Genomic DNA, 13,019 nt, shown 5'->3' with positions numbered 1-13,019 from the left:
ATATTGTAAGTAGACATTTTAAATACTTTTTTGGTGGGCATTAAGTATATTGTAAGTAAGCATTAAAAATAATTTAAGTAGACATTAAAATTTAGAGGGTTGGACCTGAAAAATGTCTCTCAAAATAACGGTCTTTCGAAAGACGAGTTGTATATTTAATCCTAAAAGAAGTGAGACAAACTATATAAAGTTGGACCAAGTTAATATTAGACCAATTGTCCATGTTAAGCTGTAATTATTGTTATTAACACTTTATACTAGAAAGTTTAAGTAGCATTGGCAGAAAATAGTGGTGTAAGGAGTTATGTCTGGAATCTGGATGGGTTAAAACTTGAAAGTAGATGTAATTGTATTAATAATTAAGTTGCTTAAAAATGGGAAAGAATGTTAAGAAGAAAATTTGAAAGCTACAAATATGACTTTATGTAGATTATAGATGCTAAAATTGGGCGGGTTGGAGTTTTGAATAAATGATGTGCCTAAAATATGAATGAGTTTTTGTGGTCAACAATTCTACTACTCTCCTACTCCTGCTGATTTTAAATTACCAAAAAAAAAAAGAAATAAAAAAAATTAGTGTTTTGAAAAAATAATGGAAAAGTAAAAATAAAAGGCATGCCCTTTGAAGGGTCAATTTTTGTGGGGAATTTGTTAGCAGTGGTAAATTTTGCAGTTTCCAGGGCTTGTAGAGTGTAGTGAAGTACCACATTTAATTAGAATTGTGCAACAGGTAGTTGTCCCCTTTGTTTTTTTTGGTAGGGCCTGGATCAATTATTTCTGGCTTAAGCTTTTTTGTTTACTAATTAATTATGGAGTACATAATCATAATACAAGTAAAAAGTAATACACCTGCTAAAATAGTTTCACAAATTGTGGAACAAGTGAAACTAATAATGTGACCACGTAGTTTTTTTTTATAGTTTTAAAGTGATTATTTATAATTTTAGAACGATCACTCACAACGTTAAAGAGAACAATTAGAAAAATTGACTAACTATATGTGTTCGTCTCATGGTGAGAGAATCTTATATAAGACTGCTAAAATTTGTTTTTCTTTTTCCATGGATAAGTCATATATGAACTAAAATCAATAATTTTATTAAGTTAAACTTAATTTAATAAACTAAACCCATGTTTACTAGTTATTTAAGAGCAAAATAAATAAGAATATCACAGTGTCAAAAGAAAATATAAATAATCATTTATCTCACTCAATTTGCCCCGTTTTATATTTTGGTTCGCCTTAATAAATTTATTTCAATTATATTTTTGAATATTACTCCACTATTTTTACTCTATATTTTCTCTTATTTCTTAATCATCGTACCAAAAACTACTGGGGAACAATAGTGGGGACAGAGTGGTACGAAGTAGATGATTACAAAATAATATTTTTCAAACTAAGTATTACTGTGTCAAGAAATACTACTATTTGCCATGTAAGTCGCCTCACAAACGAGTGCCCATGAGAGCTAATATATTACTCCCTTCATCCTTGTAAATTTACTATCCACTGATGATCAATGGCAAATTAATAAGGATTAAGGATGGAGGAAGAATTAGTCGTTCTCTTATGTGAGCCGCTTGTGAGCGGCTCACGGACGAGCCAATGTCACCTGAAACTGAAAGAAGCTGATAACAGATACCAAGAAAACCACATTCATATAAAAAAAAGTTGATAAGTGTATAAAACAGAAAGGAAGCCACATTGATACATGAAAGAAAACAACAGTACATCAACAGATTTCTACTATTACAATTTACATTATGTACAGACTACAATTAGTGAAATATACAAGAAGCTGTGGGTTTCACTAATATACACCCACAAGTTAATGTCAAAAATACAAGATAGAAGCAATACAGTGATGAAGTGAGAAAACCTACCTCCAAGCACGCATCGGACCGGAGATTTTCCCACTAGCCCCAGATAACTGTTTCAAGTTAGTTAGAGCATCTTGAGCAATTATTTTTGTGTTTGCGTTTCCGAGCTTTAAGGCTTCCCCTAATGCCTGAACCAAAGTCTGATTAAGTGCGTGTTTTTGGCTTATGCTTTCTGCCCTTAAGAGTCTCTCAATCATCCATATTACCTTTTCTTGAAGCACTCCAGGCCTAACTTCTATGAAAAGATTAACTACTGCATCTACAACACCAAGGCGATCGAGTTCATCTGCAGCGCGCCTGAAATTAAGGGAAGTTTCTGGGATAAGTGAGGATAGAGCCTCAACAGCGGCAATTTGAACATCAGTTTGCTCATCTGAGACTAGATCAACCAGGGGTTTGATGCAATCACTCTTGAGCAAACACAATTCACTGTGTTCCTCACAGGGAGAATTATGTATTGGACATGTCGAGAATTCGGGAGGTCCTCTGCCACAAATGAATACCATGGGTGAACACAATCCTTGTGGCGGAAACAGATCTAATTCTCCGTCAGCATCAAGTAGTCTCGCATATTCCGACAAGTATCGCAACCCTAGGATAGCCAGCTCTTTACATCTTGGTTGTGAAAGAAAACTCAAATGCTCACAGAAGATTGCATTGAGGTGATGTTCCTTGATCCAAACAAGCATCTGTGAGTCTATATTCCGAGCAAAGTGAAGTAGAAGACCAAGGAGCCCTTCTAGCATACTAGATGGTGACCTTGAAGTTCTCCCATTGTGGCTGCGCTGATGTTCTTTAAGAGTTGTAACTGTCCATTTCAGGAAAGTAGCTCCTAGAACTGTCTTCACTTCAGCATATGACAAGGGAAGGTTTGCAAGAATACAAGCAGCGTCAGATCGCTCACTATTTCGGGATCCATCATCCAATAATTTTTCTTTTAAAAGGGTGATTTTGTTCTGCTGCCTGAACTCATCAATTAATTCTCTGCCCGAACCACTTTCAGACAGTATCCTCATAAGTTTCAGAGCACAGATTCTACATTCAATTGCAGGGTGTTCAAGATATTTCATTATGGTTTTTATGACATCCCCAGATCTAATATCGGTTGCTACCTGCTCTGATACACAAACAAATTTGTTAGTGGATTTCTGAGCATCCATGTACTGGCATAGTACACAAAACAGAAAATGCATGACTTATTTATAATTCAATAATCCATTTTATTTCCACCCTTTGCACCAATGCTAACATATGCTTATCTGAATAATAAAGGCATTCAGTTTCACTTGGTTAAATTTCATGAAGAACTGTAAAAAGAAAACTCTTCCCATTTTGAAAAAGCTAATTGATAAATTTATCGATAAAATCCCATTTGAAGCCTTATATGTTACCTCCAACCTTCCACTGTTTTCAGATTCCATTATTTGAGAGTAACTTGAAAAGCTTAAACTGGAACAATTACTCACCCAACACGGTCACCTCTCTCACCTTTCCCAATGGCTGCCCCTCTATGACAACCGCCCATCACCATTTTACTCCCCTATTTTCAAGCTTACTATAAAACAAACACCACGAAATCAGCTCAAAAGACATTACGCCGTAACAATTCATCACATAATCTCACAGTGTGGACACGGGACACCCGTGGGCTCACTATTGTTTACCACAAACCCACGGGTCAAGAGTTTTGACTTGTAGATACGATTGTTGAGGTTCATGTGAAGTATTTGCTCATCTAATATATATGCAAGTCCACTACTCACTATTTTATCGATTTGGGATCTTGTCTCACATGTGAAGTATTTTCAACAAGACTATCTTCCAAATAATCAACATTACATTATTAAATGATAAACCACTTTCGAATATTTGGCTTACAAGAAAAAGATTTTAAGTTTTCAAATGTAGTAAAATATAATTCGATCATATCTCTTTCGAAATTCTGATAGACAATCAATCTGAATTTTCTTCTCTTCCACACGTCAGACATCATATTATATCTTTCTTCTTATCTTTGTCAAACTTCTAGATTAGCTAAGATTCATCTTTCTTATTTTTTATTATATTTTCTTACTTCAAAATCATTAAATCCAAATTCTTCCCTCTTCCATACACAATCCCCCTTTCCCATCAAAAAAAAATCTTTTCTTTTTTTACTCTTATTCTTTCCTCATCTATCCTATCTTAAATTCACAATAAGTTGAATTTAATTCCATATGGCAAAATATCATCCCAACTGAATCCTCAATTTCAAACCATCAAACCAAACCAAAGTCCCGCCTTTTAAACCAAAATGCCCTACTTTCGAACCGCTACTCAAAGCACCCTTGGTGAAAATCTCATAAAGCGTCAAACTTTTACATACAAACCCTACTGTTGGTACGGTTCCGTATCACCCAAGCAGCCTTAACACCCATTTTCAACTTCGTTTTGAGAAGCCGGAGAAGAGACAACCTTCTCAAGTAGAATGGCCGAGGAAGGAGCTGAATCGAGCATCATCATAGCCAGATTTAGTGGTGATGGTATTGAATACATTTATATATGGCTAAAAATGGTGTCTTGGTGAGTGAAAAAATGACGACGATATGAGGTACATTTGAAGAGAGAAAATAGCAAAAGAGACTAAGAGACATGCTGACAATAAGACCTTAAATATTCACTCCTTGCATCACTTAGTTCTGCTGAAAATCCATTTACAAGTAGCACTTAAGACTACATAAAGATTGTATGAGCTTCCCAGTGGGAAGGGTATTATCGGTAGAGCACTATTTTATAGCTATAAGATACTAGTAGGAAAAGATTAGGGAAGCAATTAAGAAGGTAAAGAAGGGAGCCATGTAATGTATAAAAACAGGAAAGAACGCAGAGAAAGGATCATGATAGCAACAACATTGCATTACCAGTGTCGTTAAGCGTCGACAAACCTAGGCAGGGTCAGATGTGCACATCACAAAGAAATTATTTCCAATTGAACCTTGATTGCAAACAAATTTGCAATTTCACATATATAAAGGGCAAAAAATATATTTGAAGAGCCAGTTTGCTTTGTTATAAACCAAAACCAAAGCATTATAGATCTATGGCTCCATCAAAAATGGACATGAAAAAGATCAACAAATGAATTGAGAAAATTTATTTAGTTTAGGTTATAGTTTGAGAGAGAGCTAGCCTTTATAAATTCTAGGGAAACTAGCAGTAGTTTTCTGTGATTTCAGTTCGTAAGGAAAATTTAAATCATAAGATTCCAAAAATCTTCATATCATCATGGAAAAAATAATGAATTGTGAAAACATAAAACGGTCTAGTGAGTAATAATGAACCAAACATTCTGGGAAAAAATTAAATTAGGTTGAAGTTACTCCATTCTTTTTTAGATCAAACAGGATAGCTCATGCCAAAAGAGTGAAAAGACTCGCCTATCTGGTAAAACCGTAAGGTGTTTATAAAATCCTCATTGGTTAGGTCTATATTGGTTGTTGTTGGCATTACACCTTTACCTAAGCCACCATACCGAGTCGGCTCTTGCACCATCGTTACACAAACTAGATTAGCAGGCATGAGAGTCCGTTCAATTTATAAACACCTTATGGATTTCCTACACAACCAATGTGGGACAAGTCTCATAACATGTGTTTAGCTAAATACATTACACCATTCTATTCTTATATATCATTTGAACAAAACAATGTCAGTGTAGCAATAACTCTCCATAAACTGCTCAGAAATCAAAAGAGGGGGACGCACAATGCAAGTTTGAAAATTATTTTGAAATAAAACAACGCACAAAATATTGCATAAGACATGAAAATCCAAGCAGAATTCAAGAAGCCAAAACACCATAATATGGGCAGGGATTTGAACATTTCGTAGAGAATTTTCTTTCCAAACATAGAATATGATCTAAAACAACTTGTACATCTCATGCTAAAAGAAATATGAAAACAGTGCATAAATAAGAAGTCAGGAGGAACTTACCAGATGCCTTGGGAGAAGAAACAATTCCATAGAGTATAGAAAGGACAGACACTTGGCATTTAGAGGTTACTTGAGCTAAGAGTTGCACCAGGTGAGAGACAATGAAGGACGAAAGCATAGTATGTCCTTCCTTGTCAACTTCAGCCAATTCCCAGTGACCTGTATTAGACACAATATTGGCAATAATTTCAGAGGCCATCTCTTTCTGCTCTGGAAGGGCATCCTGAGATACAAGGATAATGTCTATGACAGCAGGAAGTATAAACGCTTCAACAAGAACAGTTGCATTGTCGTCCAAAGATGAAAGGTTGCACAAAGCATGAAGACTTCCTGTTCGAGTTTCAGGTTTACACAGCATTTCAACGAGCACTTTTGCACTTCGCCTTGCAATTTGTTCTTTATTACCCTTTGTCAAAGTCATCTTCCCCAACAATGATGTCATCTCTATTTGGATGCTGCGGGAACCTGCAATCATGAACACAATGATATTTGATAACATGATCGAATACACAGAATAGCTGTCATAAACTATAGGCAGTAGGATTAACCCTTATGGAATGATGGAATGTTTGAATGAAACCCATCTAGTAATACATTGTAAACAGAAGCAAAAAGCAGTCAAGATAGATAGGGTGTGGGGCCAAGTTTAGGTGCACTGAATTGGCACCATGAGGCACGGAGAAAAAAGCACCTCCTATGCAGCAATTAGTATGTAAATAAATATGTACGGACAAGTAAGATTTCACAATAACTCACCTTCACAAAGCCGGCTAAGTAAAGGTTCAAATCGTCCAGCAGCAGCCATCTGTTCTACATTATCATCATTTACTTCTAAACGTTTTAGCACATCCTCTGCTAAATTGGACAAAACTGGATACTCCAAATTCTCCGCCAAGCTGGAAAGAAGAAGAAATGCACCTTTCTCAGATGCAATTTTAGAACAATATTCTTCATTACGCGAGAATTCTAACAGCAACCTCAGGCCAGTTTCTCTCTCGTTCTCCGTTATCCCAACGAGACTACTTATTGCCAATTTTGTAACGCCTTCTCCAATCATAATATTCTGGAATTTATACATTAACTAGAAGTCAAAAACGAGACATTAAAACTAATGAGGACAATATTTATATAAGAACTTCAGAATTATCTATCGAAAAAGAGAGAGGACGAGCAGAGAGAAAGTGATTAAACAGTCAATCTGTAATTACAGTAAGGTTATGGCAAAAAATAAGTCAAAATCTGACGTATGAAATTTATAATAAGCATAAACGTATGTCATCTCCACTAGGACCACAAACACATGACACCATTTGCAAGAAGGAGAGAATACGTCAAATTAGACACACACAAAAAAAAAAAAGGAAAGAGAAGAGGCTAGTTTGCCCATGGGAATACAACTTAAAAAGCATCTAAAGAGTCAAAATAAAAAAAAATAAAAAAAAGATGCACTTAACAGGTGAACTTAAATATCTCTATGATGCTGGCTAAATCTCTTTAAAAAAATAAATGGATAATAATACATCAGCGTCATATAATATAATGCAGCGGGGACTTGTATCCTATTTCAGAACTCTGGACTAAGCATTCTTTTTAGCTCTTAGAAATATATGACAGATTGGTTAAGTTTCAACTGAGTAATGTGAGATGACTCTAAAGTTTTAAAACAATTCGAAACTCATGCATCAAGTTCCCTTGGGTTCTGTAATTATTTTTTAGAAATACTGCCCAAGCATCCATGTTTAACGCACCAAATAGTCTTGGGGTGGGGCATCATGACAAAGTACTCAAAGATGAAGGTTTGGTAAAAAAGAAAATTCAGAACTTAAAGTCAAAAACCCTTCTCAAATAGTACCTAAAGGCTAGAAATCAACTTCTACAAATCAACTTAAAGAAAAGTTTTCAATATATTTTTACATGACTACTAAATCATACTAGAACTACTGAGATTAAAGAGAGCCAAATCAAACAGCGCAGATCTTTTAGGCCTAAAATAGCTTCATTAAAGTAAAATTCCAAAGGTAACCAGCAACCACAAGAATCCACCAAGAGTGCAGTGAGATTAAGAACACTTTACAAAGTTTCTTTCTTATTCAAAAGCACAAGTCCTAAGAATTCCCTTCAAAAACCCAGTCAACCAAAAGATTCCAAAGAGTTTGCCCATAAAAATTAGTGCATCATCCATACCTACATCTATAGTAAGAAAAAGCCGTAAAAGAACATGAAAAGGAGCATTGCAAGAATGAAAGAGTATGCACTCACCTTGCTATCTTTATCCTTTGCCATACTAAGTAAAACCATAAGCACCTTGGTTTTCATTGTAGAGCTGAGGCTCTTAGAGCACTTCTTGAGAAGATTAATTACTAAAACGACAACACCATTATTCCTAACTTTATATCGGCTAGATTGATGCTCTTCAGATATCTTATAAATACTATCCAAAACTTGTTCAATACAATCTAGAGATGGTGGATCATTGCTCAGATGTTTCACAGCTGAGTTAATTTGAATGTCAACATTTCTATTTACCCACTCGTCAATAGCTCCGGCTAAACCAATGTTTGGTTTCTGTTCTAATGAACTCAGCACGTTACCCGTAACCGGGCATGTAGGATCCCGACCATCCTCCAAGCAGCGTTGAAACCAATAATCAATAGCAGTTCGCTCATAAGTCTGCCCTGACTCCAAAACCACAGGATCCTTCATAACTTCCTTAGTCAAAGGACATAGAAAATTCTTGAAAGGCAAAATTTGAGATTCATCTTCCTTATCAAAATCTAAACTTAAAGCTGAAATATTTGGTTCAACAAACCAATTGTCAACAATTCTCTGCAAAGACATGACAATTCGCCTCTCAGATACCGAATTTGAGCGAGCAAGATCATTCTTTGAGAGCTTAACAAGCTCCATCAACTCAGCATGGTTAGTAGAGTCGATCCCTAATGCCCGAGCCAAATCCATAATTATCGCACTTTGAACTGGTTTGGTTGTTGGCCGTCCTTGCCCTTCTTTTTGCAGTGTGCAGTACACTCTCTCTTCATTCTCGGTCACCTAAACCAACATTTCATTTATAAAAGTCATTATTCTAACTCAAATTCTCAAACCCCTAAAAAAGCTACTTGGTTTACCAAATTCCAACCCTACAACGTCATACAATAATTTCCCGTCATAACAGGCACATTTAGCATAATGTAAAAAAACTTCAGAAGTGATATTACACAATCATGTAAAAAAGAAAGCAAATATTTCATTAGTTTTTCATTACATCTATCCCTATGCCTACGTCCCTTTGATCTTTCCACAAAAATGTAGGGGGGTGAAAAAAATGGGAGAATATTCAATTGAAACCAATCAGCTATCAAGTCATATCTTTGTCAGAGGAAAAAAAATAAAGTTGATAGCTATCATTGATTTGCACAAGTGAATAATAAATAAGCAAAATTTTTTGGCAGTTTTCCATACATGAGTCATGATATTGATTTTATCTATGATTAACTTAAAGACTACAAAGTTGAAAGACTAATGACAAACCCTTATTCCTTTACAATATAGTTCAAACAAAATTTCATTTTTCCTTCTTCCTAATTTTTGAAAGATAAAATCCTTTCAGGTGAGGCACTAGCCATAAATTTGCAAAAGCAAAACATTGGCATTGACATACTAAATGAGAAAACAGTTTGACACTCACTAGTAGTTCATAAGCAAAAATCGGAACTGAATTATCTAAGTTTCCATACATTAGGCGTACAATAATGTTAACTTACACCCATTACTCAAGGTAAACTCAATGAGACTAATGGGTTACTTTATCAACAATATGGGTTGATTCAGTGAATAAGGTGTTACTCAAACGATAGCAAATGATAGATTTAATGAAGAATAGGCCAATCGAGTAATAGCGACAACGTTACTCTAAAGAGAAAATTGATAACTTAAAAGATAGATGGATGAAAAAAAGATGACCTAAATGAGATACAAGAATCACTTCAACATTTGTGCACAACATTGTTGGTGCACTAGGTGTACTTAATACTTTCCAATTATTCTAGTTTCATCAAATCATGTGTACCATTTATTAATGCAAAGTTACATATAATTTTTGTTAACAATCTATTTGTTATCATAAGGGTAAGGTTCCTTTCTTGTCCACTTAATGTCATTGGCATAATGAAAAAAAAAATACATTTAATACTCATTTGTCCCATCAATCAGCCACATTTTGGATTTCAATGTTAGACCGTCTGGGTCTAGTGTTGCAAAATAAGTGGGATAGGGTAGTTTATAAATTATACCATGCACATCAACTCTATAGAAATCACAAAAATGAGCTAGTAATCGAATAATTAAATTGTAAAATCACATTCATAATTTCCAAGCTTAATTTAATGACAAAAATAAACTATAATTGACAAAGTATATAGCTTAAAGTACTCTCTCCTTTCCTTAGAATTAAGGAGGAAATTCGTAGTAAACAAAACAAGAACAAATCTATATTCAACCAAACACATCAATTTGACGGCAGAAAATCCTGGTCAACATAAATTCAATCAACCTTTACAAGCTTAGCTAATGAGAAAACAAATAATAGTTCAAAACAAACTCATAATCGATAACTAACAGATTTTTTCTCACTTGATTAATCAAATAATATCAACAAAAATCACATTCATATGCTAGAAAAATATCTTCAGCAAATTAAAATGAACCTTTACAAGCTTAATTAACTTGAACATGAAATTACATTTTGACACAAATGTATATAGCCAGCCATAATTAGCAAATACTAGTAAAAACCACATCAATTTCATACTAAAATCCTACTTGGATCACATTCATACACGCGAAAAAGCTCATCAGCGTTGCTTAAAAGAAAGTTTCTCACATTACTAATCAAACCAAATCAACAAAAATCAAATCAAAAAAAACGAGAAATAAAAGAGAAAGAAAATATACAGTAAACTGAGCTTGTTTCATATCTCTAGAAAGATCGGAAACTTTCTTCTTAACATCAGGAAAATCCTTTAGTCCAGTTTCAAGCAACGCAAGCCAACCACCAATTCCAGTAGTTCGTTCTTGAAGTGAGAAACACAGCGAACGACAATTAATAAGTACATAAATTTTACTTCTCTCTCTATAAACCGATAACGTTTCAGCAACTTTAACAAGATCACCGTAAATTCCTTTAAGAGAAGTAAGCACCGACGGCGAAGCGAGGATCTCCGGAGAAAGTCTAAGAATGTTGGAAACGATTCGTTGAAGTCTAATAGCGTAAGCAGTGAATCTACGAGGTGATTCCCATGGAATTGAGTCGTCGGAGAAGACACAGATTTGTTCGAGAATGCGATTGATAGCTTCAGATGGTGATAATGGAGATTTATCGGCCATTTTTACATTGGTGAGAAAGGATTTGAGTTTCTCTCTTAGGGAGCTTGCGTGATTGATGGAAAACGGGAAATACCGCGTTTTTTTGAGTTTGTCAGGGAGAGAAAAATTTGAGGATTCACACTGAGTAATGAAAAGGGAGTAGTGACTCAAACGTTGACTGAGTTACATAGTATAGTCTTCTCTTTTTCGGTCTATTTTGTGGCTTAGCGTTAAGTGCCCATGCGGGTTCTAGAGTCTAGACTTCTAGTCACCGTGATTTGTAAAATTGTTTGTCATTAATCTATATTGTAATCTTTTTTCGATTTAATTCTATAATAGTAACATTACTTTCATTTAAATGAACACAAACAAACAAACACTATTTGCTCATAAAAAGTGTTTTTTAGATGATTTTTGGTTTAATTTGTTTTCGATTTACATGATAACTAACAATAGCACGTACTTTTAAAAAACAAAACAAAACTTTTTATTACTTTTTTATCAATGAGGCCTCAAATTGAATGACACTTTGAATCTTTCATGGATAAGTTGCCTCAAACTGAATGACATTTTGAGTCTGTCATTGATATTGATATGTTGTAGCTTTTAATTCTTGTGTTAAACAACTATTAAGGTTGAAGAAAATAGAATGTGTGTAGTGCGATTTAATTTTTCTTTTAAAGTTTTACTTATCTACACCTAAAATAGTAAATTTTGAATTAGAGCATAAGATTTTTTTTTTTCCTTTGGCTTTATTTCACTTATTATTTTATTTTTGTTTTATTTGTAAGTTTTTAAATGCATACTTCTCATTGTATTTTATTGTTATTACTCCCTTTGTTCTAAAAATGTGAATCGTATTTCACTTTTTCACATTTTTTAATATACTAATTTAAACGTTCATATCTCTAATTATAAATAATAAAAATTATAAAAAGTTAAAATTAGTAAGCCTTCATTAAGATGAATCAAAGACGATAAAAATAAATTAAATATTAAGGCTAATTAGCTCAATATGAAGGTCTACATGTGTTCATAAAGGTTTAATTTTTGTTTATAAAAGTTTAATTTGTGTTTATTATAAAGGTATATTTTATACGTTGTTTGAAAGGCTAATAGCAATCAACATAGGTAGAGCAATGTACTTGTACATGGTGTGGGTTCAAGTCTCACGTAGTCTAAATAATTTCACTAATTATATATTGAAATCGTCTCACCGTGAGATGGCATTAATTGGATCAGCCTAAACAATTTTTTAAAAAAAGTTGCTTCTTATCCAAGTGTGAAATCATATTTGATTGTTTTTTTAATGTTTTTTTTTTACTATAGGTTGCTTGTTTGGACATGTCTCACGGTGAGACGGTCTCATACAAGACTTGCTAAAATAATTTATGAGGTTTTTTCAATAACATTTGTTAGAAAAGTCTACTTTTCATTGAAAAAGCACTACTAATGAGCATAAAAGGTATACTTAAAAACACAAGTGAATTTAAAAATTTACTAATATAGCTTCCTTAAAAAAGGAAAAATACGAAATAAAAAAAAATTTACTTTTTAAATAAAAAATGTGTTATTAATATGTTATTAATATGCATAAAAGTTTTTCTTAGAAACAACAAAAATTTTTTGCATTAGTGGAGAATATGGGAGCAAGTTTTAACATTAAAAATGAGAGGCCAAGATCTAAACTCGTAACCTTAAGTATAAAAATTATACAATTTCTCCAATTCAGAGCAATTATTCAAATTTTCTTTTTGACTATTTATTGATCATTTAATATATATTTTATTTTTTAAGGG

At 33.7% G+C, this 13,019-nt stretch overlaps 1 protein-coding gene across 1 annotated transcript; it reads right to left on the bottom strand.

The window, feature by feature from the left end:
• Window positions 1–1,642: 1,642 nt before the first annotated feature.
• LOC130814240 (U-box domain-containing protein 44-like) lies at window positions 1,643–11,420 on the bottom strand. The gene is made up of 5 exons (XM_057680324.1): window positions 10,810–11,420; window positions 8,119–8,907; window positions 6,616–6,922; window positions 5,860–6,324; window positions 1,643–3,001 (listed from the first exon to the last, which is right to left on the bottom strand). Exons 1-5 carry the CDS (start codon window positions 11,239–11,241, stop codon window positions 1,884–1,886), a joined length of 3,111 nt encoding a protein of 1,036 aa, XP_057536307.1. The 5' UTR covers window positions 11,242–11,420; the 3' UTR covers window positions 1,643–1,883.
• Between the last annotated feature and the right edge of the window lie 1,599 nt (window positions 11,421–13,019).

Source organism: Amaranthus tricolor, chromosome 5 (genome assembly GCF_026212465.1).
Source record: "Amaranthus tricolor cultivar Red isolate AtriRed21 chromosome 5, ASM2621246v1, whole genome shotgun sequence".
In the NCBI taxonomy this organism is placed as follows: domain Eukaryota; kingdom Viridiplantae; phylum Streptophyta; class Magnoliopsida; order Caryophyllales; family Amaranthaceae; genus Amaranthus; species Amaranthus tricolor.
This window is presented reverse-complemented; position numbering and strand designations above follow the sequence as displayed.